The sequence below is a fragment of the Hylaeus anthracinus genome, unplaced genomic scaffold, assembly GCF_026225885.1.
Source record: "Hylaeus anthracinus isolate JK02 unplaced genomic scaffold, UHH_iyHylAnth1.0_haploid 3, whole genome shotgun sequence".
Classification (NCBI taxonomy): domain Eukaryota; kingdom Metazoa; phylum Arthropoda; class Insecta; order Hymenoptera; family Colletidae; genus Hylaeus; species Hylaeus anthracinus.
The window spans coordinates 12,976,017-13,003,383 of record NW_026535284.1 but is presented as its reverse complement, the minus strand read 5'-3'; the positions used below and the strand labels follow the sequence as shown (position 1 = coordinate 13,003,383).

Here is a 27,367-nt window from a genome sequence, read left to right as displayed (position 1 = left end):
GTTCTACTTAAGTCCCGTTTACAGTATCGTACCATAATTGTTCGACATAGTTTTTTTAATTAGCACAACCAAGTTTCTCGAAGATAACTCGGCAATTACACCGGTCCAAAGTTTTCTTTGATAAAATTAATCCCGAGGAAACGAATGCTCGTTTTCGCGAAATTAATTCCCAAAGATGACTCCGCAGCCTAGTTTCCTCATGGATATAAAATGGCTTTCAGCTCGAGTTCGCGCTCGATTCCGCGGCGGGGTTTGGTGCCAACGATGGAAAGTCTGCCGTCGGAGGAACTGCGTTAAAAGGGGTAAGCGTGTAACGATTTGGCAAACAAGGGTGGAGGGTGCCAAGTATCGAACCGCGCGTTACACACAGGCGTCCCTTTTATCGCCACGTATATTTGCACGCATCCGCGGGTTTTATCGCGTTCAGTAAAACCCGCTTACGCGAACCTCTTAAAATGGAACGGATTTCGCGTTACAGAGTCGCGCGTCGTCCCCGTCCAGGCTCGATTATTCGACAAAAAATTAACCGAGCTAATTTTCCCTCGTGGTCAGTTTTTGATTAAAATCTGACGACAGGAGGAAATCGAGTGTGCTGTATTTTAGTTTTTCTCCCTTGGAAAAAACCTTTGGTTTCCAAAGAGAAACGAAGCCCCATTGGAGAATTAATTTCGAGGAAACGGACTCGAGTCGCGACTTTTCCTTTTAGGGGATGATTGTATGATCGAGAGATTTTTGGGAGAGCTGTTGGTTTTGTAGCGATGGGAGCTTTAAAAATAGGAATTTGCTTAGCGGTGATTATTGTAGATTATTGGTGCCTACTGTCCACTTTGTATTAATAACCCCCCACCAGATCCTCAGGGTCACTCGAGGAGCTCCGACGACAGGTTCAAGGCGAATAATCGCGGTATCAATTAGTACAGGTGAATCGATTTTGTTAATGATTCGTAACGGAGGAGAGATACGAGGCATATTAAACCACCCTCGCCGCGAGCATCCCATTAATCATGGAGATCGGGGAACGGATCAGTGACAATGCAGGAAATGGTTGCTAACGAGGTATTTTAACGACGACGCGTGAACCGTATGAAATGCACGCGAATCTACAATTCAGCATTCGAAATGCACACTCAATCCTCCGTCACCGTTTTCCCTCTCTCCGTTTCCTTACACTCGAAGGCAACACGATTAGTGAAACTCGTACTCGTTCGTTCTAAAATATTTCAACCTACGATTCAGACTCCGATTTTTATTCTACGGAATAATGTATGCAAAGTCGTTTATCTTTCATATTCCATTCGACGGTTTTATCTGGATCAGAATTTCGCTCGTCTCTGCCAGTGATAAATCAGTTACGTGCTTCGACTGCGCTGAAATATGTATTTCGGGTTATTTGGTGCAGTTACATTGTGTTCGATATTCTTTCACATTTTTCAAAATGTTTCAGATGGATCTCGGAGAGTATTAAATCCTGTACGAACATTCCTTCTATCTTCTTTCATAAATAAGAAAAATTAATTAAAGTCTTAGTCCTTCTATGAAGCGCACGAATACCCACCCTCTTTATTCATTTTTATTCGTGTTTACCTCCTGGAAAAAAGGATCGATCGAACAGACATACCACTGAAACTCGATCCTCCCCGGTCTTGGAAGCCAGGCAATATTTCTTTCCGCTTAATTAGTCGACATAATCGGTAGATTTCAATTACAGTCGCGTTATCTTGCCGCGAAGATCCTCAAAAGCAGCGCGATAACAACGCTCGCGAGGGCGGTCGCGTTTCGTCCCCGCTGTAATAGTAATTCTACGCAATTCAATCGCTTCCGTGCATTATCATAATCGATACTTCGTTAGCATAATGAAACGATACCCCGACGTTACGAAATGGAACGCCAACACGATACGTTGCGTTGCGACCGTGTAATATGCGCGCCGGGACGAGAACGCCCGCGAAACTCCAACAGCTACGATTAAAATTACATTCAAACGAAACGAAAGTTCCGTCGTTCAGAAACTCAATTGCGTGCCGTTCCTTTTTTGTTGCCATTCAACGTTCAACTTTTCACGCTTGGAGAAATCTGATAAATTTAAGGGGGAGTAGTCAAATTCCACTTTGGGGAATTAATTCCGAGGAAATGGATGCGAGTCCCGACTTTTCCTTTTAAGGGAATGATTGTACAGGTCTTGAAGGTTAGGAAAATATTTGTTCAGATGTGTTTATGTAGGAGATAAAAAATGGCCTGAGAGGAGTCTGATGGAAGTGCGATTTTTGGGAGACCTGTTGGTTATGTAGCGATGTGAGTTTTAGAAATAGAGATATAGGAATTTTCTGAAATTGTATGGAGAGTGTACTTTTTAAGTGACGAAATGAAATAAATCCCGTTTTTTTAATACAAATGGGGTCTCAACGTTTCATGACGGCGTCACTTACAAATCAGTGTTCCAATTTCTCTAAATGAAAAAGATGGTGCGAGAACTGGCACCAGCAGGAGAGTGAAAGGAATGGGAGGAATCGCAAGGTCAAGTCGCGAGGGGCGTCGGAAAATTAGTGAGATAGCTTTAGGGTGTCAGCTGCGGATTCTGGCGGTCGGCCAGGCAGCCCCCGACTATTTCGACTTTCGCCTGGAATTCCAGGCTCCAGTCTGGCTTGTCCTCCTGTCCGTTCTACCCAACGCGTCCCGGTCTTCCAGTGTCCAACGTCCAGCTAACAGGAGCCGCGAAACCCCGACCGACATGCTCTCCGTTTCCAGGCCTTCCGGCTTTCCAACACTGACCGAGTTTCCGCGAGCCGCCGTTCCACGATTTATGGTACTTTCCGTGTTAAGCTTATCGTTCCCTCGTATCGCTTTCGCTGCACCGGTGTGCACGCGCTCCTATGGCTGCCTCGATTCGACGAAAATATCGCCAACGGAGGGACCATCCGCGGGAAATCTACCGACCTCTGTGACCAAGTTTCCATCTTGGGGAAACTGATTGCGGAGAAAGTTTGATTTAGTCGTGTCCCAACCTCTTGTCGTAAAATTGTCGCGTGGGAATCCAAGACGATCCGTGGATGTACGCGTGTCTAAAGGGTAAAGCGTTATTGCAGTGTGAAATTTTGTTCAAGTTTGTAGCGAGATATTCACCTGCTTTAAAATTAATTTTATATAAATTTCTAACAACAATCGCACCCCATATTCCTATAAACTAACTAGCTTATACCATACTCCAGAGTCCAAAGAGAATCCCTCGAAAAAATTCCATCTCGAAAATGTAATAGTAAGGGGCTATAGTGGAATCACAAGCCCACATTTTTCGAATATCCTATTAATAATGTAAATAGCATCCGCCTGGATAGAGTAGAGTCGCCAATTCGCCGAGACTGGGCACAGAAATTGAATTTTTCTGGTATCGAATCCATCCACGTGTTCGTCACGCATCGCGGGCGTTCGATTGAAATTCACCGTGGCGCGAGCTTCTTGGATCAATTGCCGATATCGAATTCGTAGCTGGAAGCAGTATCGAACGCGCGTGTGTGTGCTTTCCGTGCCGGATTGAAATGAATACGCGCGAACGTCGGCCAGGGATGGTTTTACTCCGACTATTACCGCGACTGTCGCTCGCGATACGAGCCGAAATGTAATAAGATTGGAAACGTTGTCGCGGAAATAGCGGAGCGGAAGCGTTCGTTGAAAGCCCGAGAATATCGCGCTTTCGGTACCGTGGAAATTTCTTATTGAGTGCCGAAAGGCATACGGCAGGGGTTCTCGTACGTAGAATTCTTGTTTCCGAGGTGTATTACATGGACTGGAAAGTGATATCGGTTTTACAATTTTAGATAATTGTTTAACTGGCATTGAAAATTCACACACTGTATGGCAAAAAGCTATTTGGTACAGGTCAGAATATATTGAAATGGTTGAAAACAAATATGGTGTACATTCCTTAAAAGGTGGAGAGGTTGTGGAACAAAATGGTGCTTTTATATAATTGAATAAATATATATATATAAATTCAAATATAAATTCAAAAATTTTTCTTAAAAATTGGCACGAAAATTCTGAATCACGCAAAGCTTCCCCACCCTGAAGAACAAGATGTCCCCCCCCCCCCCCAATATAAATATTATTTCAAATGTTTTTCTCTTACGATACAAATCGAGAAACGCTGAGCTCCCAAATTCTTTTTCTCTATAAAATAAACTGCATATAAGGGCGTCTTTTCAGCTGAAAAGTATCGCCTCAACTATTTCGCGTCGAACGTGTTTGCCAATGTGCGCATCCGCGTATCTAAATATTTGCCGTGACTTCTGTTTCCCACCCACTTCCAGGCGCTTGGTTACACCTCGAATAAAATATATCGCCGTCGGGCTGACGGCTTCGATTTCCTGTTAAACGTTTTCCTTTTGCGCAAATAACACGTACACCCTTTACAAGACCTCGCTACAATCGCGTTAGGAATCGACGGAAGTCGCGGACAGACGACCCGTGAAATCAGTTGGCACGCTCCTTGCGATTATTAGCATAAAACGAGACGCGCGGATGTTCGAATGCTTGGCCACCCAAATTTTCGAGTCTGCGCAACCAGCAGAAATCCCTTCGTGCCAAACCAACCTTCGACCCAATGTGCTTGGGTAGGAAATTGAGTTTCCGGGTAGGCAAATTTCTTCAAAAAATATAGATGGCGTGAATATTCATGGGACTGACTGTAGGTGATATTTTAATCCTTTTTTAATCATATTCGGTGCAATCGTTGCACTGTATCAATTGTTATGGCTTCTTGCGATGGAGCACCGGTACCTTATCAAATAAATAAATTACATCAGACCAGAACGAACAGGGCTGCCTCGCAAGCTAACTCAATTTACCCTTCTCAAGCAAATCAAGATCCACCCGGCAGGATTCTTGACGGCACAGACGATGCCAGTGCACCGTGCCAAAACAGTTTCGCATTGTTCCCCAAGCAACCCCAATGGAGCGTTCGACGATTAACAGAATCGAACCTATTTAACGGGGATCGATCGAAGGGTGTCCCCCTTCTCAACTGTCTTCGATGAAATTGAAAGACGTTCGAGTACTGGCCCAATGAAAAGACGAGCAGAGCGAAACCCTACACCCGGAGAGCTTCTTCCCCGTGTCCGTCTGTCTTTAATCTCAAACAGGTCTACTAACAGGCAAGTTAAAGTGCCGTCACGACGAGAGGAGGGTGTCTTTTGTCGAGCTTAAGTATTAAAATCCCCTCGACCTTACGCTCTTATCACGATCACAAGGAACAGGCTAGACAATGAGGTCCAGACGTCCATGGGAACGCGGATATCCACCGGGACACCTCCGTACAATTGTTCGAAAGAACCCTTTCAACCCTTAACCGTTTCCCTGAGCTTCTATTAAAAAGTTCTGACGAGGAATTATCGCCAAGGCTAATGAGAAACCTCGATTATTTATCTGCTAATTAATTCCCCTTACGAGGGGACTTCCCAAGAACAGTGTGTCCTACAGTCAGTCCCATAGATATTCGTACACTCTATCGAGGAAAGTCTGAATGAAATGATAGATTTGATGTGTCCAAATAAATTTTTCGTTATAAAAATTATAATGAAATATTTACTTGGAAACATCAAACCTATCATTCAATCGAGACGAATTCTTGTAATAGACACAGATGGCACGAATATTTATGGAATCGATAAAGAAAAAGTGTGTATCCTGTATTTCCTTATTATCCTTCCTACTTTGTTCTCTCCGAGTCGTCCCTAAAGTGGAATCAAGAGAAGAGACAAATTACATAGAGTCAGAATTACACCAATTACGTCCACTAATTTTTGTTTCCACCTGCATCTAATTTTCCCCTAACAAAGATCCCTGCATCTTTTATTAATGTACTCGTCTCTTTCGTCAATGGCAGCTGGTTGCCAGTACGGAGTTCTAAAGGAGTCGAGGAGCAGCTCGTCGATCGAAGATCAAGGCCTTGTTTAGAACGCTCGGCAGCAAAACTACTCGAAAACTCTCGACTCGACGAAGAGAGCATTCAAAGACACCCTCGAAGCGTCTCGAGTCTCTGATTCCCCGAGAACGGAGACCGTCCTTCGAAATTTCTATACCTGCCGCGCGCGCCCTTGCACGTGCGTAAAACGTAAATCTATTTTTTTTTTTTTTTTTTTTTTTTAAACAAATTCTCAACGGTACACAGAGTGGGCCAGTAACGGTACGACCAATTTTCCGACCGTTACTTGCGAACAGGGGGGAAAAATGGTTTGGAAACTCGCCAAAAGTCCGACTTTTTCGCCCACAGCATTTTTTTCCATGCCCATTAGTTTTTGGAGGAATTCAAGTACCGAGGTATATTTTATGCGCAACTTTCAGAGGGAGGGACAGCTTTCATGGCCCGAAAGTGAATGAAAGTAACGCGCAATGTACATAAATAAGGTACGTTGGTACTAGAACTGTAACTCAGTGGTCTTTTTTAAAGTAAACTACTAAATTTTGCTGGGGCAGTGCAGGCTTTTCTGGCTTTATTGCAGCAAGAACTGTTTTTACTTGCCTGCGTGGTTTACTTTCAAACGATGTTCGTGCAGGACTATTTCACTTTTTTTCTACGATATTTGCTCTGGTATTTGCCGTACTACGTAAGGCCCAATAGATCTAGAAGTAGCTCGGGTACCAAACCTGTACTTACACGAATATTCTTTGCCATTTTTCTTAAATATAGAAAAAGACAAGAGTGCAAAGGATTAATCTACCTAGTCCATGAACTAGAACTACCCATCCAACTAACCGTCCATCCCCCGGACTCTGATAAATGACCCATCGCTCTTCATACCCAACCACCGATACATCAGAATTTGTCCTAACAAGCAACTTCAAGAAAACAGTCAACAACTGGACGATGATGGAACGCCGCCACTCTACCGTTCCAAGGCGTCTCATCCCGGAGCGAGTTTAGTCGATCGGTCGCGAAAATATCGCGAGACTGTAACGAGTAACTTGATCGCGCCCGCGCCAATCAGGCAGCACACTCTTTAATCTCAAAGCTTCGTCCTCGTTTCGGCCCAATAAGCTTCTCGTCACCGTTGCAATTTCGTCTCGGCGGCCTTGTAATTAGCATCCGAAATTCACTGGTTAATCCTATTCCGGTCGGATCGTCCTCGACGAAAATTTCCCCGTCAAATTGCCCGACGCCCCCGCTCCCGGTTTCCGTCTGCAAGCTCGCGCGTTTTTCGCCGAGAGTTCTGTGTAAAACGACAGAGGGGTATTCAGGAATTAATTGCAGGGCGACTACGTGTTCGAGAAGTTTGGGCCTGCCGGGACATGAATACGCAAGGCTTGCAGAGGACGGAAATATTTTTAGTTCGTCGAGAAGGGCCGATTGTCATTCAAGATGGCGCCTCTATGCGAGGCGATATCTGTTGCATGGTCTACTCTCGTTCAAAGCGAGGATTCTCAAGAAATTTGAAATTTGAAATAAAAATTTACTTCGCGATATACTAGGTGTCCGTAAACTTATCTAGAAGGTTTTGAAATTTCTGGAAAGTCCTGCACCACGTCAACTATTTAGCTTTCCTATGGAATCGAAGATTCCAGGAGTACGTACGCGTAAAACACAGACGTATATCCGTCCATCGTTCGAGCAGAGTGTTCGAACACGGCCATAAATTATGGATCCTGGCCGATCTAAACTGGCCAGGGGGAAATAGAAGAGACCGCTAGTTTACCGAACACGATCAACGCGAGACGTGATGGCGGTCGGAAGTGGATAAAAGAACGAAGAGAATAATTAATGCCCGGCACGTTCTTCACCTCGAAACGAGCCGATACTCTTAACTCGAGGTCCGAACTTCCATCGCCGTAGGCTGAAAAGTTGCGAACTTCTGCGACCGTCGGCCAGCTTCTTTCTTCGTGGAGCATCGATACTTTGTCTGCCAACTTTTAGCCAGACAAGAATAATATCGCTGGGGGCAAGGTTACTCTCGATTCTTGTTGTTTATTCGTTCTGCGTTTGTAGGTTGATTGATAGAATTTATTAGTGGCGAGGAACACAGTTACTTCTACTTCAAGGACCTACTCGGAGAAATATGTTTAGAAGACCTCGTGACTCAATGCACTCTATATAAAATTAACGAATGGAAGTACGTTAATCACACAAGATTCAACTGTGCAATAGTGGAGCGGACAGAGGAGGATTCTCCGAGTTTCATAAACTCGACTGTTCGAGACGTCTATTTACTTGGGTATCCCGTGGCCATCCGATGCACTCGAGACGGAACCTGCCGCTTAAGGTGGCTTCCCGCGCAAATAGTCGCGAAAATCCGATCCAGACCCGATTAAATACCCGGTCTGTCGCGGCGTTTAATCGACGGGCAAATCGAAACGAGTGAGCAACCGTTTCCAATCGGGAAAAACCGAGCGTGACTGGACCGCTTCATCGATTTCCGCCAACACACCATGTGCGCTGGCTTAAGTCCACCGACCACCGATAAGCCGGGTATTAGGCGATCCGTATGAATAACGAAGATGTTTTTGCCACGTCCCTCGAGCTGTTGCAACGATTGCCGCACCCTGAGGCCTATAACGAAATCCCCGTGCTCGCGTCTGGTCTGGTCCAACCCCGGGACGCGATAACAGACAGGCACGAAATTTACTGATAGCCCGGAGCCGTGGCCCCAGGATTTATATCCACGCCGGAACTCGCCGCAGGTTTGCTTGAGGAATTAGCTGGGGTTTCCCCGCTTAAACGCGCTATCTATTAGTCTGTACGGCCCTGAGGAGTATTCATCCCCTAAGTCTCGAATTCCAAGGGGCAGGACCCTAATCCCGCTCGTTAATTCTTCGAGAAATCGATTAATAAGGAGATTTGGAAAATTCCGCGAGTGGGAATAATAAGAGAATTGGTAATACGAAGTTGGTAAGATCTGAGTAATCTTTGCTAGAGTTTCTGGGAATGGCTTTAACCCTTTCACACCTGAATAATTTTTGTTCTCGTACTAATATAACTAAATTTTTTACTTGGACTAAAATTAGCATGGATGGAATCCTATTTTTGAAAACATTGTATATCAATCTGAAGCTCACTTATTAATACAATCTATATTCCCTCAGGACACGTCTAATAAATTTCATGTCAGCAACGCACACCTCTATGATTCAGTATAATCTAGTGGTAAACCTTGCGGCAAGCGAAACCTCCGATCGGTGGTCGCTCCGGCCGGATTTACAGCGACAGTGAACACTCACCAGGTTCTCCGCGAAGAACGCGTTTTCCTGATGCTTGGTAGGCAGATCCAGAAAGACGGACGACCTGGTGCGATCGTAAAGATCCACGTCCACGTAGAAGTCGAAGAGCGGCGCGCCGTTCACCCTCAACAGCCTCGAGACTAGCGGTGTAATGTCGGTTGGCGCGATGCTCTTCGGGGGTAGGTAGCCGCCGAGTTCGCGTAAAAGCTCGTAAACTGAAACAAGCGATCGTAAACAAGTTTTTAACGAGGCTCGCTCAACCGGAACGCAGCGGGGAGAAACTCGAATTCCTCGCGCCTCGGATCATTCTGTCGGAAAGTAAAAAAGGAGAACCACCTGATCGAGTTAGGGAAACGAGATCAAACCTCCATCTTCTTGTCGGTCGGAGCCGAATCGAAACTCTATCGGATCGAAGCAGATTAGATTGACTTTCCCTCGCTCGATTGGCTGAAATTTACTTTTGTCTTTGTTGTGGCCAGGATGTAGAATTGGTTAATGGAATTTTTTACAACGAAAACAGCCCTGTAAAGCCTTTAATTCGTACCCTTCCCTCACCTTCCCTTTCCGCGGATCGAAATCCCGCGCAGGAATCCCGTGCAGAAAGTTTCGTTAGCGGAATCGATACCTCGATTTGCCCTGAGCGTATAATGAAAGAGCCAACATTCATCGGAGAACAAAGTTCGAGCCTCGATATCGTTGCTTCTCTATTTACCAGCTTTTTCATCAGCGGCCTTCTCTGTCGCCCTTCCACGGTTCTCGGATTCACCGACCAAACTATAAATAAAAGCCAAACACACATCGCTCGATCCATTCCAAAGATCAACAACGCCCTTATCGAGCTTTGCAATCTCCGCTCGACGCGTCCTTGGTATCTGGTACCAACCAGCGACCTTCGACTTTCCAATACGACCCTGGTGTGCTCCAAACATCGTAGATCCCGATTAATATCAATGTTGGGCGTAATTACGATTACGATCATATTTTCAGGTGTTCTCAGACATAGCAATTTTGTATCTAAAAACCGACTTCAGATTCGTGTCTCACGCCCCTAAAAACATGGAAAACCATGCTTTCGTCGAAATCAAAAATTAAAAATTTTCAAGTTGACTATCACGCCAATCGAGTTCATGCCATACGGTAGGGCCTAAATAGGATAACTTTAAAAAAAATTTTTAATTTTCACGAAAGCATGATTTTCTAAAGTTTTCGGGGACGAGGAACACGAATCTGAAGTCGATATTTAGGTAAAAAATGTCTACGTCTGAGAACACCTGAAAATAATAGATAGAATGCAAGTGCATACACCAGTTAACTCGCGACCCGTCAACGATATTTAGAATTTCCAGACTGCAGTTATTATTCCCGTCGGCATCCAAGCGATTAAACTAAGTTTAACTGTACGATTAAAAAGTCGTTAAAAGGAGCCAGGCGGGCGCAACAATTAGAATGATAACAGAGACTCCGGAGAAACAAATAAGCGATCACAATTGTGTCCACGATCGGATAAAAAGTGGAATTCAATTTAAACTTGGCGAGAGTTTCCGGGTGAAACAATCAGTTCCCGGATCAACGAGGTAGAGTGGTCTCTCAAACTTACGATCCGTAAACGCGAATTCCCTGCGTTTCACGCGTCCTCCGGCGATAAAATTCCCCCTCGTCTCTTTGGTCTATTATCCGTTAGGTTAGGCGGTTAGACGGCTCGTGGTCGTTCGTCATTTACCAGCCTTTGCGCTCGATTCCCCGTTACGTACGCCATGCTCGAATAAATGCAGCTCGAACGTGACGAGCACACCCCAACCGGTTGGAGCTAATAAAAAGCGAAATGAAAAAGAAAATCATGGCTCCGGCGCGATCGCGTGCCGTGGACGATAATCATCGCAACACAATACGCCCGCTTATATCATCTACACGCGGCCTATCGAGCCGTGAGATCGCACTCCAATTCATAATATAATTTATTTTCCAACTACGGCAAACCAAAGCGGACGTGCCCGACCGAGTCGCGTTTTCCTTCCACCCTTTCGTGGCCAGACGCCCGTGCGCCGCTGGACGGATTTTTGTTCGACTGTAAAGTTGTTTAAATAGGACATTTCGCTGGAAAGTAGTCACACTTTAAAGTTCCGCCACTTCGTTTTCGAATTTGTTCAAATGTGTCGGGGCTGGGGATTAAATTAATCCCTGAACCGCTCGTTGACATTTTTCAAAGCGTGGGTGGAGACGCGAAAAAGAGATTTTCAGCGACGAATGGATTTTTGTAATGGAAACGCGGAACATCGTGAAGCTTGTTAATTATACTGGCTCGTGCGAAAAAGCAGAATTTCGTTCAAAAAGTTCGCGATGAACGAGACGTGGAAAATAAATGTGTGGAGAAAAATTCATCGAGCTGAATAGATAAAAAGACTAGGTGAAGAAATCATGTTTCACCGGATCATGTTAATTCTTCCAATAAATCAAACGAAAGCTGTCTATGATTGTCAACTCTTTCTTGATACAGCAAGGGTACCCTTGATCTAAAACTTTATCGAGACTCACCCACGAGTCAGATATTTTTCAAAGGCGACATAACAATATTTTACGCGATGTTACAAAAGGTTCCCGTTCGAAATGATGCCAGAGAATTTCGATTAGAGGCGCCCCAGCACGAGGAACATCCCAGGCGCCATTAAGGGGCGGTCGAGGGGGTAGATAAGGCCGCCGCGGGGGCAGGCGGACGGGGAATATATCCGTGTTCTCGAAATCCGCAAGTTCGCCGTTAAGTAAAGCTTCGCGTGATTTCAATCGCACCGAACAATCGCGCGGTCGTGTTATATACAGGTTGTCCTGTCTAACTTGCCTACTTTAAACGTCGCGCTCGTTTTTGATTAATGGGGGTCATGTCGGATGAAGACATTATTTCTGGAGTGCTTCTTCTCAATGGAAAGCATTTCGTTTTACAAACAATAATTCTGAAACCTGAAGCAATAAATTCATCCATGTATACAGGTTAAAATAAAATGAGTAAGTGTTAACTCTCAAACAACTCTCGCATTAAATTTTATTATTCAAGGTCTCTTAAAGGCTATCTTTTTATCTGAATATTATTGCCGATCCAAGCATACGTCTTTAAAGAAAATACAACCTTGAGAAAAATCATCCCCTTCCTAATATTTCCTCCGACATTTCCTCCCATCATCACGAAGGAGTAAGACGTTTAAACAAGGTTGGCCACCCTCTATACCAAATCGACATCAACCACAGCGTCGACCAACCAACCCCTCCCAACTCCCTCCACGGTTACATCTATATCCTTGCATGACGCAAGTTGCACGCGCTGAGCAGATTGCTTTCGATCGGCGCCCGAAATTCCTTGCTTTTATTTCGCAGCGCTGCATCTTCGTTCCGCGTTGCAACGGTCGCCATTCGCGCGACTATTTGCTCGAGGACACGCCGTGGGATGTTTCATTCGCTGATAACCGTCGGGACGGTCAAGGAAACTGGCGAATTACACCCGACATTGTGTACGTGACTTTAACGGACGGTACGGTCCGGAAGAGAATTGTTGTTTGTTGTCGAAATCGAGAATGTTCCTCTTGGTCTCCGAGTTTAGTTTGGAAGCAGACGGACAGAGGGATTTTCTTCTTCTCTGTGGAATTGTTTGCGTTTGATACGTCCGAATTTGTCCACGCCTCCGCTGCGCAATTCTTTTCGAATCCGTGCTTGGTCCGATTGAGAACGTGCTCCCGTGGACTCTTCTTTTACGAGGAAGTATTATAAGATTCAGTTTTAACCCTTCGAATTTTCTCATTTCAGCCCATTTTTGTCGAGTTAAAGAGTCATTCTCAGAATGCTAATTTTCCCGCGTGCGAACCAGTACACGATTTGAAGTTGGTGAACGTCGACGGATGTTTGAATTTCATTCGAAACGCGTGCTGCATCGGAGATGCGACTTCATATCGATCCTAATCCGCGCTGATGGTAATTAGAGGCACCCTAACGAGATACCACGCCACATATGCGACCCGTTCAGACTGAATCGTGAACTAGGCGGGTCGAAAACGCGCGAACTCCGGAACGCCGAGAGTGCCGCGCGATGGAAACAATCCGGAAGTTCCATTTCCGTCGCCCACAGTCTTCCCCGACTTCCTCGGCACGGGAATTCAATCCAGATACGGTCAGCCATGGCTTCGAAATTAACCATGACCGACCAGATTACTTCCCGCGCCTTGGACAACCTCCAACTGGACAACTCGATTATCAATTATCCTGGAGGACAACTCGATTATTTGATATAAAGGCTGCGAAAGAGATAGAAAGTGCTTTAAATTTAGGAAATTCTGCTAGGAGAGTATAAAGTGAATTGTATTATGTAGACTGGAAAGTAATGTCGTTTCTATCGCATTAAATTCAAACAAATTTGTAATAAATTTCTATTGTTAATCAATCGTCTCAATCAAGAAACTCCACCGAACAGATTATTCATTTCTTTCAATCCCTCGCCCCGTAAAATTCTCAAAGTGTCCCATGACTCTTGGCGTCTTAGCTCTCCAACATAAGCGATGACATTGGAATAACGATACGAAGAATCGATCGTTCGGTTGACGAAAGGCAGAAAGAAACAAGAGCCCAGACCAGGTGGCGACACAAAAATGAACTTGGCGCAAGCGTCTCTGGGGTAGACAGAATCGCGCGAAATCAATTGTGCGGCATAAAACGCGGAGAGCGCAAAAAGGGTCACACATACACACACGTACACACACACGGCCGCGTGCACCGAGCTTTCCGCTCTTCAATCCTACCATTCGGGTCTCTCTTGTGTCGAGGAGTCGTGAACTTCCGGCTTTCAGTGGAAAGTGCGCTCTTCCGCGACAAGAACGACTTTAACGAAGACTCCCTCGGATCGTGTCTGCTCGCGTGCGTGGAACATCCTGTGTCGTGCCTCGCGGGATGAAAATTTGCGAAAAAGTTGCCGTCGACCCGTACCCGAGTTCCGGATCGATCCCGGGGAATCGATGGGGTCGGGGGCTTCGAATGCTTCGAGTCACGGAAGTGTCGACCGGTCGAGGTTGTCCTTGACACGGTTTCGATGCCGCGTTAACACGGTCGGGGGTTAAAAAAAAGAAGAGAAAGAAAAAAAGGAGCCACTCGGTAGCTCTAACCCCTCTAATGCCCCTCTAAACATAGATCGTTCTTCGGTACTTTACTTTTTCTTCGACGTGGAACAATGGCTGCGTCTGGCGTCGACCGTGGATATCGGGAATAGCGCGCCTCGTCGAGTGCCGCTCATCGATGCGGCTATCGATTCCTCCGCGAGAAATTAATACCCGTTGCGATAACTCGCAGCCGTGTCGATTATTTGGTAAGCAACGAACGCGAAATTCGGAAACAACGAGGGTGAAATTGACTCGGATTCAGGCATTGTCTCGTTCGGTTTCAGCTGTTGGTTTGTTTGCCAGTGATTTTTATTAAAGGACTGATGCTAATAATTCTCGATAATGACTGATTGCAATTTAAAAAAAGAAAAAACCCCAAAAATATATACCACATTCCTACCAAAGAATTTTTCGTGTAACAATTCAAGTGTCGCCCCGCAGAGTTCATATTTATATCGATCGAACATCGTTTGGGGAAGCTGAGATTCGTCTGGCCAAGTTCTGGAAGGTCTACGCAATTGAATGCAACAGAGCCAACAAAGTCCAGCCCTGAATCGGAGCATAGTTTCGACGGCGTTCCAGGCGGAGGGGTAGTTTCTCGACTAGCAGGGAAGTAAATCATCCCCGGGACGCACCCCGAGGCCAAATTGCCTAACCTTGACACCCTTGGCGATCTTTCGACTCGCGACGCGCTCGTTCTCGTCGTTTTCTTCTTCGGGGCTGGTTGGCTGCGCCCGCGGCGCAATTAATCTTTCCGTTAATTGGCGAGCGGCTCGTTGCACCGAAGCGCGAGAGTACTGCTGCCACGTGTAATAATCAATATTTCTTTTTCCGCGTTTCCCTTTTTGCGGACTAACTACCGGCGATTGTCAATTACCGAACGATCGACTCGAGACCACTCCACTTGGTGACAGGAAAAGTCCGTGATTAAATGTGGATTGACTGTGTCGGGTGAAATGAAAAATTGGGGGGTTATCGATTGCAGATTGTGGTCGAGTCTCGTGCGAGCACGTCACTATCTTACTACTGTAGTTTCCTTTGTTTTTATTTTGCTATAAGTTGATGAATATCTTCCTAGTCTAAATCACTCCAAATAGAAACAATAAAATAGAAAACTCTCCAAATAAAATTTTGTACGACTATACCACCAATACGCTCAGGTACGTTTGTCCACAAACGTCAGTGAAGAGAAGATCAACTTAGCAGAAGATGTTCGGTCAGATCCAGTGATCGAGCTTGGCCAGCTCGAATCTGTCGACCTCCCAGGGATCGAATACCGAAGACGGAGAGGGTCGAGTCGACGAAACTGGGTCATATTGTGGCCACGGTGGCGGAAAGCACGCGAGCCAACGTTTTCGTTCCGTTTTCCCGCGAGATGCGTGTACGCTCTTTTTACCCCTGCGGGGGTGGGAGCTGGAGGGGTCGACGTTATCGGTGTCGCACGCACGCGATCGGTGGTTGCGCAAAAAGCGCAAAAAGATCCGCGACAAGGTGGAAAGCTTCCAGGCCAGGTTTCAAGGACCCACCGATGCGAGCCGTGACGTCATTGGATGCGCATTAACGCGCGTTCGCCTGCATAATTACGCGCCGAGGGTGGCTGCGTGCCCCCAGCCGTTTCAACTAATCGCCTGTTAACCGCCACCGGATTGCTTCGACAAACCCACAGCCACGCGAATCTCTTTCCCCGAGAATTAACCAACCGTTTACTCGCCTACTGGGTCGTTGCAATTTAGAAACGTTACGATGTCGAGCTCAGGAGTACTCACTGGAGGAACTATTGCCACCATGCAGTCATTGGGGTATAATTATTTTATTGTCGAGAATGTTTCAGATGCTATTTTCCAACTATATGTATGCGTCGTTAAGACGTTGTGTTGCAAGCAAGGATGCGTGAGATCGATGAGAAGTGGGATATTGAAGTTAAAGAAAATAAATAAATTGCTTGCAACGTACCTGAACTCAAACCTTAGCAACCTTAACAACTTTTACTTTTTATTCGAACCTCGACCTCCTCTGCAACTTTCAATTTCAAACAGAGAAATTTATACAACCCTCCTAAATCCTCCTGTGACGTGTCCTTCAAATTTCAACTCGATATCTCGAGTATCTTTCGCCCGACAAAATTCCAAAAACGCCCTACTTTTTCCGCGTCCGGACTAGAATACCTCCTTCAAGTATTTCCGTCTGCGCCGCGCAATCGATAGCTCGATAACTATTTTTATCAATCGCTACGGCGACATAATGGTAGTCGTCCAAGGCTGCCCGACGCAGCGAGTAATCGACGTCGTTTCGAGGATCGAGAACGGTCTAATCGCGAGTCCTTGTCGGAGGGATTCGTAAACGTGTCGTCGTCGCGCACGCAGCCCACCGCCGTGATAACCACTAATTGTCCCACGATTGATTACGCTCCCGTACACGCACGGTCGCCCACGACCAGAGTTAATCCGTTGCTGACATCATTATCGACGCGATTGTCGGTAACGTTCTATCGGTGCTCGGTATCGGTGTCGATTGGGAGTCGTTTACACCCATACCCACCAGTCTATCGTGGCAATTATCGATGGTCGATCGATCACGGAGCTGAGCACAATTCTCAGATGGAGAATAAACAAATCTCGATGGCGTTACTCGTTCAATAAAAATTTAGTATTAATCATACATATCTGTATATTCAGAGTTCCGGATATAATTAATTAACTCCAGTGTTCGTATTCCCAATAGAGTCCTTCCCTCCAGTTCCTTCTGAATGCCTTTATTAAATGCTCCCTATCGACACTCAAAAGCTCATCAACGCGAAATATACAAAAGCTTGTCCAAATGAAACAAACACGATGAATACATCGCCCATGTCTTCTTCGTCTACTATTCAAACGGAACTCCAAAACTCCCCGGGCATGTGTCGAACTGATCCTCCTCTGAAACCCCCCAGGAAATTTGTCAATTTTTAACAATAACCCGCTTGTCATGTTCAGCGAGCACCTCTCATTGTTTCTACGTAACGCGTGGCGAATTTTATTAATTTTTCACGACACGTGATATTGTCCGTGCGGCGCAAGTGTTCGTAACGTTTTCGATTAAGAAAACACGTGCAGAGGATATGTTCCGTACGATGAAAAATGAACTTTGGGCGAATTTGTAAAACGGATCGTGGAAATTTCAATAAATCACTGCGAATGGCTATCGGTAACGCGATACGAGTTTATTCGGTTTTAAAATTGGGATACTTTCGACCCCTTCCCCCGCCTCCTATTCGTTCTATCTTCTTCAGATGCTTTTCTGTAATTGCGAAAGCTTTATAGGGCAATTTATAAAGGTTTTACTCAACTGCGACTGGGAGCAAAACTGTTTACCCCAAGGAGATCCTGTATCTTTTTATTTCGCTAGAAGCTTGAGGTTTTTGGGTCTAGCTATCCAATTCCAGCATCAAAAATTGGCGTACTATATGCTCGAGATCAACAGACCAGCTCGTATGGATCAGGGTAGGAAGGTTGCCCTTCCACGAGAACTGTTGGTTGACTACCCGAATCAATTACGATTATTCTTCGGGGCATGCAATTAGGATTAGTGGTAGGGCTTGCTCGTTTTGTTGGGAAGCAAGTAAATAGTATAATTTGCGTTACGAGCAATTGTTTGGCATCGTTAAACGTTAAACTCGCTTTTGGATCCTTTTCGGGAATACCTGGGTATCGATCAACCTAAATCATTCTATAGGATGCAGAATATAATTGAATACACGAAAGAAAGAGAGCAAAAATATAAAGAATGATTGAACCGACATACTATACAACGTCTAACGCGTGACAAATTATTTTTTCCCGCTACTACCAGCTCAATTCCCTCTCTTCTACGCTCTGAATTGCAGCTACCGAGTCCTGAATGATTAAATATACAAATAAATCGTCACGGAGCGTCGATACTCGAGGCGTCCTATACACTAGCATGATCCAAGCCGTTCGAACCATAAATTCCAGAGGCTCGCGAGCATCGAGAACGTAAATCGTCGGGGGTCGGAGGGTATCGATGACGAAGGGTCGATTTCTCCCAGAGGAAGGAGAAGAAAAACCGTTTCAGGCAGGATGGTGTCATCGAATGCAAATCGTCTCCGATAATATGCCACCGAACTGACCGCCCCGTCCAACCCCCTCTCCTGTTGCAGGAAAGGCTGCACACGGTTCGAGAGTGCTTGCCGGCCCGGACATCATCCGCGAATCAACCCCGCAAAACCAGCCTTCTCCCCTTTCGACGAAAAAGCCACTGGCTGCGGTCTTTCGGCGGGCGACAAGCTAATCGATCTCTATCGCTCGACACCCTGCCACCCTTCCTATCGCGCGCGCTTTTTCATGAATTTCAATTACGGTAAAGAATTTTTTGCCAAGCGATTTTCGTCACCGTGTCTCGCCACCGGGTTCAAAGCTGATCGCCGACGGACTGCCCCATGGACCACCGAAATTCAGCTGCCCAATTAACCCCTCCGGACCAAATTTATTTTTAATGAGGAGAAAGATAGAGCTCTGGGTCACGGAGAAACGATATTTTATTTTTGACAAGGTTTTCCTGGGATTGAGGGTTGATTTCGATATGAATAGAATTGTTTCGTCGGGAAAATTGGAGCGAAAAAGAAATATAAAAAAAATCGCGGGGAAGGATTAATAAATATGGAGCGCAAAAGAAATATAAAAAAACGCGTGGGGGATTGTAAAAATTCAATTATATTTCTATCAACACGAAAGTAAGAGAAATCCCGTATAGAATATAATAAAAATAAGAGGGTGGCTGTCAGGGGCATACACAGATGTGTGGATCAGGCGTGCCCATATATGTCACTGGGGTGTACGTTAAAGGGTTAAAATCGAGATCCGTCATTCCACGGTCGGATAACGTGTTGCGTTTGGCGTTTGGCGAAGGACGCGTTGATATCGTGGCCAGAAACAATTTATCGAGGGTGTAGAGTGATATGGGGCGACTGGTATCAATGTTCCACCTCTGTGTCATCCATTAGTCGTCCAGCCCAAAAGGGTAAACTTCTAAAGCAACATTTTTACTCAATCGGAGTAAACTGAGGCTTCTTGAAATCGACTGTTTCCTTTAGTAGAAATAAAAGCTCTATGTAGTCTAATTAAGAGAATTCACAAGTATTTCTGTGAAACATTTAAAGCACCCAATAACTTCACACATTGACTCTCTACGCTAACAGCTCTGCTAATTTACGAGTTAAGAATTAAATTAGAACTTTCCTCTCTAATAAAGAAACATACACCCGTTACCACTATCTTAAAGTTTTATCCCCACTAAAATCGCCCTTCCGTCTATTCCACTTATCAGGCTTCCTTTCGATGGAAATTAAATGAAATGTTGCTTATCTTTCCAAATGTCCAGCCAGACAAGAACCTTGCCCTAGCCTCCGCGCAACCAAGGTGACGAAGGGGGTACGAGCAATGTTTTCGTCCAAACACGAGCCGTAATCGATACGTAACAAGATTTCGCGAGTCAGTCAAGGACAGGATCGCTATAAATTCCTCGTTCTCGCTCCGTCTCCCTCGGAATCGCAACCACTGATCGATTTTCTCCGGAACGGAATCGAGTAACCGTGTTTTCCAGGCAAACACGGTTCTCGAAGGGTATCTGGCATCGATTACATAACCGCTATCGATTTCGTTTTAAGAAGCTGACGTGGAATTGAATGATGGGCCGTCTGGGGAATGCCCCTGGCAAAACGATACCGCGCGGCCATACGTTCAACGTTGCATTATGGAGCAATAAGGGGATTCTACTCTTGGAAGTGGATACAAATACCGGCAAAATGTCTCGTTCGCTTCTTTCCTATTGTGAACGTCATCGACGGCTTGGTAGGATCAACGGAGGTTTAACGTGGGCGTGATTTCGAATCCTTTGTCGTCGGTAAATTTCAATATTGCAGCCTGGAGAGAGTCTGAGCTGTAAATACCAACTGGAGGATCGCGCTTGGCCTATTTGGGAGGACACCCTGTATACTACTGAGAGAAATGGGAAGGTACAGAATGGGGGCAGAATATATTCTGCCTACTATCTTTGCACTGCCACACTTTATAGTCAAGGTAACATGATACTCTATCTAATTGTGCTTCTCATTGGGGGTTGCTTGGACAATTTTGAGAAATAAAATCTAGATTTCAATCCAAAGCTTCTTCGATCGACACGAGATCAATGTCTGGGCTACCGCGACAGTTCCCTAAAATTTTCAAGCGTATTTCTCGACGAAACGAAGCTCGTCCGTGATTAATACGACTGGACGACGTTTCGGTTCCGATACCTGATTGATTAATCGCATTGTGGGCCGTGCGATATCGGCTCCACGGCAGCCAACATCGGTTCGTTTCTATTCTTAGACCGCCTACATTTACTTTCTGGGTTAGAACGCGCGGTTGTATTGCAATGACGCGAGAGTCCAGCGCTGCGACCACCTTTCATCGCCTTTCCTCCAAGAAATGTGCTTTTCTCCCTCGACACAATAAAATCTCGCATTAATGATCGCAAATAGGGACTAAAAGTGAACAAGTATTCCGTCTATTATTAACAGCAACTATTTTATTTGAATGAATCGTCACATTCTGATCACAAATTCGAGCAAGACACGCTTCGATCTTGTTTCCTCCTAGGTATTTCCTCGTTAACGAGTTCGACGAACGGTCCCGCGGCGCGAAATTGCACCGCAAGACGACAGTCGCGAAATAAATTTTCGCAAGACCGCCCTCTTCCGCCGCGATTAACCCTCTTCCAGCGAAATTAATTTCGAGCGAGTAGGGACGAGTTGCCGACCGAAGAAATTGCTCGAAAATCTCGTAAAATGTCGCAAAGTGTTTCACGGAGATCTATTTTGGAGGCTTAACGAGTATGTGTGCTTCCGCGGGACGGTTGACATTTGGGAAAAAAAGAGCAGTCGAGCGTGAAGCGTGCGACAGAGTTCGAGAGAATTGACCTGCAAAGTGTACGTCGCGAAAAGAGGTGCACCGTGTGGTATCGTACAGTCGCAGGTCTTTTGTTGCTTTATTCACTGACTTGTCATGGGACGCTGGCTTATTGGCGTGTTCAAGTACTTGCCAATATTTCACGGATCCTTTCACGATTCCTGTAGGTGGTATTTCTTTCATCCCCTATGGAGAGAGAAAAAACGGTTCTCCTATTGGAACCTTTGGTTCGCTGTATACTTCAAACAATTATGCTATTGGGAATTTTTAAAGCGATACGTGAAGTTCAAATTGGAATATACATATGAGCGCAACGAGAAAGGATCTGTGCACCCTTCGTTGAAAATGGCCGTTTGTGCACGATACACAAATTACTGTCCCCGTCCTTTCCACTAAAAATTCCCAACAATCGTTGACGGAAAGACAGTTGCCTCTGACGCTAATCGGTATCGGTGAACGATCTCGTACCCCCGTACTTTTATTTTCCACGACGATCCCTCGTTTCCAGAGCTCGACGGTTCTCGCCGTAATTTCCTCTCATTTTCGACGTCCTTTCATCGTTCCCGGCGTTCCCGCCAGCCGTGATTCTTTTCTTCCACCCCTCCAGCCATCGCCGCCCTCCTCGTCAGGGATTGTTTCGTTCCTCCATCACCACGGCGTACTCTTTTCGCCGCGGCGAAAACGTCTTCCCCGACAGCCGTGCACAATGCGAAAGAGAGAAAAACAGGACAGGCATTAGCGGTTGGGTACCATCGGAGAATGCCCTTTCCTTTTCACCGTGATCCCTCGCCGCGAAGCTTTTCTCCCGCGAACCGTTTCGACAAATTCCTCGTTATTATTTGCGCGATGGAGTCGCACGTCCCTGGGAAACCATTGTCCACGACGCTGCACGCTCGCGGTGTTGCGGCCGCGGAAATGGATGGAGGTTCTCCTCCAGGAATGGCCGAATTTCGAATAACTGGACAATGGTGGCTTGTATTCATTTCATCGCATCGACACTCGAGAGTAATTTGGCGTCCTGTGTCTCGTGGGGTATTTTATATTTAGAACCAAATAAATTTGAAAAATTGAGAATGCTTGAGACAATTGAATCGAATTTTTTTTTAAGTTCATTCAACTCAATTTATACATATTAAAATGTTAGAATTGTGAAGGTTGCAAAGGACTCCTCCACATCGGATATCGACTCTAACTTCAAGCTCAAATCTTCACCAAACGAGAAACGTACCAAACGTGTGTATCTCCCTCTCGATATTCGAAATATATATCCATTCGTGCTCCTTTACTTTCTCTGAACGGTTCTCCATGCGTCTTCGAGATCAGGTTCAGAAAGGAAGTTTTGGCGGAGGGACGCCGAGACGCTCCACGTCGTTTGAATAAGATTTAGCAAATGCGTTCTGCCATTTTCCACCGTTCCGTGCGGCTGCTGTCAGATATCCCTGACAAATCGTGTTCCCAGGGATCGCGTCGAGTGGATACGCGTGTTGCTGAATGCGAACGTTTCCAGCGGTTTCGTTTCCGGACGCAGCCGGAGCAAAGTGGCACAAGTCGACGACGTCCGCCGTCGAGCGATGTACGCCGTTCTACTTATACCATTGATAGACGTCCCACAATTACGCTCCATTTCCAGAAGCGTGATTTTCTTAATTATCCAAGTATTTTCGACGATGTGTATGAATAATCGATTGACTCCGCGCACGGTACTCTCCGCCCATAGGGATAGAGAGAAAGGGTGAAGGAAGAAACAGGGGTGGAAAAGAGGGCAAAGAACGGAGCATCCGCGTCGACGATTGAATATATGAATGAACGCTGCGACGGATGCATTATGGCCACTATGCAACGTGTCCCGCACGCGACGCAGCACAAAATGCACGTGCAACACGTGCACCCCCGACAAATCCAGGATACTTTAAGAAAGTTTCGGCTCGCCTGCATCCGTATCGGATTTGGGCAAACCTTATTTGAAATCTGAATAAGGGATGAAAGTAAATTGGATGAGAAGAAGAAATTTGTTGTCGAGAAGTGGTGGTAGTTTCTATTGAAAATCTTGCTGTAATTCGAGTCCCTCGTTTGCCTTTTCAGAGCGAGGAATCTCCGAAGAAGGTGATGAAAATGCAAATAATTGACGAAAGCCTTTCTTTAGAATGAAATACAGTCAGTCCGTTAATATTCGTACCCTGTATGTGTATTGCAATAATTTGTATAAATTAAATGACAGCTTCGATGTTTTCAAATAAATGTTTCATTATTTATATGTACATGAGTAAACTTTACGCATGGATGTATTTATAGTGGAAAATTTATTTGAGAACGTCAAGCCTATCGTTTAGACGAATTTTTTGAATGTATAAAATATAGCAAAAGGGAGTCCCTCCGAATTTTATTTATTCGTGTTTAATCGTTCCCAACGTATTTCACAATATCACGTCGAGTTTACGGGACGTGGAATGAAATCAGCTTTGTTTGGAACACAAAAGTGGAGGAGGCTGGCAATGAAAGTTTCGACGCGCGACGACGAGTGCTCAATTACGTCTAGTCTGTTCGGAGAGCCCGTATTCATCGGGTTGAATTTTCCTGCGTTACCTGTATAGTCTGTGGAACCATTTATTTGTAATATATCTCGCGCTGCTAAACTTTCCGCCCTCGGGGAACTCGTGAAGTTGAAGGGTAGACTGAATAGACAGCACGAGGAAGGAAACGTGGACCAATAATGTCTTCGAGCCTCGCCACGCTCGTCGAGAGAAGATAAACAACCTAATCGAGCCTCGAATGAATTATTCTAGAAGAATGCCTCGGGGTGCTGTTCCCCACTATCCAGGATAGATCTCACTTTGATCAAATGAAAAATAATTGAGACACTTTGTAACAACCCCTAACCTCAATCGATAATTAAAGACCTTCCGGTTTTGGAGAACGTTTAACCCGAGAACTATTTAACCTACGAATATTCAATTTCCTTCTCGTCTCCTTTCTCGACCCAGCGACTCAGTTACGCAGAAATGAAACGTTACCTCCCGGACTCGGAGGGGCTTAAACGCAACAGTTCTCCGGGAAATAATTCAGCGACGTCGCGGTGGTTTCATTCTCGCTGAGATCGCGTGCAAATCTCGCGGATAAACCGATGACGACGCGTTGCGTCGCCCCGAGGAAACGGCGTCGTTAGCCGCGACGACCCGTCGCGATACTCAGCAACAATGACAGCAATTGTCTCTCCGTGGCATCGCGTATTCGTTTCCGAATGAAAAGCTCCACTCGACCTCCGAACGATCCGCGTAAACCAGACAGGTCTTTACCGAGGGGAGAAGTCGACTCACCGGGTGTAAAATTGACGGGTTTCTCCTCGAGTTCCAAGCAGTCGCTGTAAAACTGGCCCAGCTTCTCGAACACGCCAACCATGTGACCTGTCTTGTTCGCCAACAGCTCTGAAAATGAATTTCGAACACATTAGTGGGAGGACACGTGCGAAAACACGCGGAGAATTTAATTGTAGATGATTAATAATATCAGGTCGTCCCGTAAATTTGTGCCACAGATTGTATTTATATTAAACAAAAAAAAGTAAATAAATTATAGAAATGATTTAACCCTGGCAGAAGAATCAATGACACAAACTCGTGGAAAGACCAAATAGTAATTTCTGTTAATATTAACAGTGGTTTCGCGGAAGAATCCTATTGGTAAATTTATTCTCCTCCCTATAGAATCAGAGCTAGAATGTATGACAGAATAATTTGATTTTGATGCTTTTGTTCTGTACCAAATGTCTGCTGAAATACTGAGGATGCTGGAATGCATTCGTTTGGCTACGTTTTACACGACCTCTCTCGCGTCGTGCTTGATTACATTAAATCTTAATTCCTTTTATGGTCGAGTACTGGGGGAGCACGAGGACGCCCCTAAAGCAACGAAGACGCGGACGTAATATCGATTTTGCATCCACGGTGCCCCGAATCGCGTGGATTATTAATCGAATCCAGCGTTGAGCAACATTTTCAGAACAAATACTCTGGGTTCGGTAGAACAATATTCTTTTCCGATAAAAATGACGTCGATGAACAATACAACACGAAACGTAAATATTCCAAGTTTATATTTCGAATATACACCTAGAATATTTCTCGCTTTGAAATTGAGGAGAATACGGCTACTTGATATGGTAACGCAACCACGATATTTGCATATTCATAAGTATATGCAGGCTCATAAAAGTATCAAATATATATGCGAATATTTCCGAGTGCTGGCACGCTATGGAATCAACTAAAAATAAATAAAACTCCCACTGCAGTATCCTCCGAACGAAATACTATTATTAAAGAACTCATTCCATCCAACGAACTACACTTTATTTACGCAATCACGATTTCAAATAAAATAACTTATCGTCTCGAATAATGTTTCATCCAGCGTGGAGGGTGGTCTGTGCCTCAGCCCTCTGAGAGCTCCGCGCGAGATCAACGATCGAAATCGCGAGAAACCCGATCCACGGACGTTGCTCAAGACGGTGGCCATCGATCGAGGCGAAATTTGCAGAAACGCGTGGTAAAAATGGTCAAGGACCCGTGGAGTGGTAACGATCGCGCGGCGAATATGCGCAATGCAAAGCGTAAAGTAATAAAAGCACACCAAAGTGGAAACGAATAGTAGACGTGGAAGTCGAGGACGTCCCACAGGAGGTCAGCAAAGGCCTCGCGGAAGGCCGGATCGGCCACCCGGCTTTGCCGTACTATAAATATTTCATGTTAATCGATATACGTGCACACGGAAGTGTGTCATGCACGTTGTCCTATGACTCGACACAATGCTCCATATACGAGCTGCGATCGTTCGTCGAACGACCTCGGAGACCTGGAAAAAGTCGAACCTCGGCGCGTACATGTCGTCTTTCGACCTGTCGCGCTTCTTCGTCTCCTCGCTCGATTCTGGACAGTCGTGTCGGAGATATGGTTCGAAGCGATGGCATCCTTGGAAATTAATTCCGAGGAAAGGAATGCTGGTCCTGGTCTTTCCTTTCGTAGGCTAGTAGTACGGATCACAAGGAGTCAGACATATTTAGGATAATTGTACGGCAGTCTGTGACTTCGAAGGTGTTTCGAGAGACCTATGTGAATTTAGAGCGATCAGAGGTTCAGGGGTGAGCATGTCGAAATTTTCTCGAGCACGGTCAGTCTAGAAGGCTCTAGTTTTAGCCTGAAGTTGTAGAAAATGAAATTGGAACAGACTCGGAATTAATTTCCAAAGAAGACTCCATTTCGTGGAGCCATTTCACTCAGGTCTCCTTAAAGCAAGATAAGTCGCGATATGCACGCGCATCATGGTTCAAATTCAGTTAGCCCGCGTTGCAGCAGCCGAGATTTATTCGGCCGAGTAAAGAAATTCCGCGAGCATCCTCCATCCCCGTTATACGATCTGTTTTACGGCCTGTTCCTCCACCGGCGCGGTGTAAATTTTCATTCTTGCCCGCGGTGCGCGCTCCAATAAAATAAGATATGGTCTTTTGAGCCGCTTCGATAGCCACCGTCGGTATTTTAATAGCCTGCGACGTGACACGTCTGCTGAAGCACGGAGGAAATTTCATTGGATCTATTTCGGTGCAGTGTCACCCCCTTCGGTCGCTTTTAGCGACGTTCAAACGAACCCTTGCCATTTTGGCGAGCTGAATGGCGGAGTCGCCGTTATATTTGGCCCCGGCGATGATCCCGGTCGAGTTTCCCGCGTCGATATTTTTACAGAGACGCGAATCCGTGATTTGTGCTCTCGGTTGTAACACGGGAACATTTTCGAGGGAGAATATATTTTCCCCTCGACGTTCGCCGCGAGTGTTTGACGACCGACGGAGATAAAAATTGCGAAGGAATAGCGATACGAGAGCGAGGTTTGTCTAATGTCTTTATGCCGGAGCATTTTAAATGCGCTGTCACGAACACAGGTTTATTCGTGGGTTCGGTGCGCTGGTTTCTCGTATAGTGGGCGCATTGTGCGGGCAGGGTTTACGTAACATTGATTTTCGCGAGGTTTTAAGATATTATGTTGGTAGATTGTTGCGGATGATTATTTTCTATCCTTCTTACGTTGAGAGACAGTGGTACC

General features: G+C 45.5%; 1 protein-coding gene across 2 annotated transcripts in view; it reads right to left on the bottom strand.

Moving 5' to 3' along the window:
- LOC128894099 (neprilysin-1-like) overlaps nt 1-27,367 on the bottom strand; it is an 82,078-nt gene that overhangs the window by 29,179 nt on the left and 25,532 nt on the right. For both annotated transcript variants that reach the window (XM_054155565.1, XM_054155564.1), the window contains exons 5-6: nt 24,592-24,699; nt 9,205-9,419 (exon numbers count right to left, since the gene is read on the bottom strand). In XM_054155565.1, coding sequence (XP_054011540.1) covers nt 9,205-9,419; nt 24,592-24,699 — 323 coding nt within the window. The remainder of the gene's footprint in view (nt 1-9,204; nt 9,420-24,591; nt 24,700-27,367) is intronic.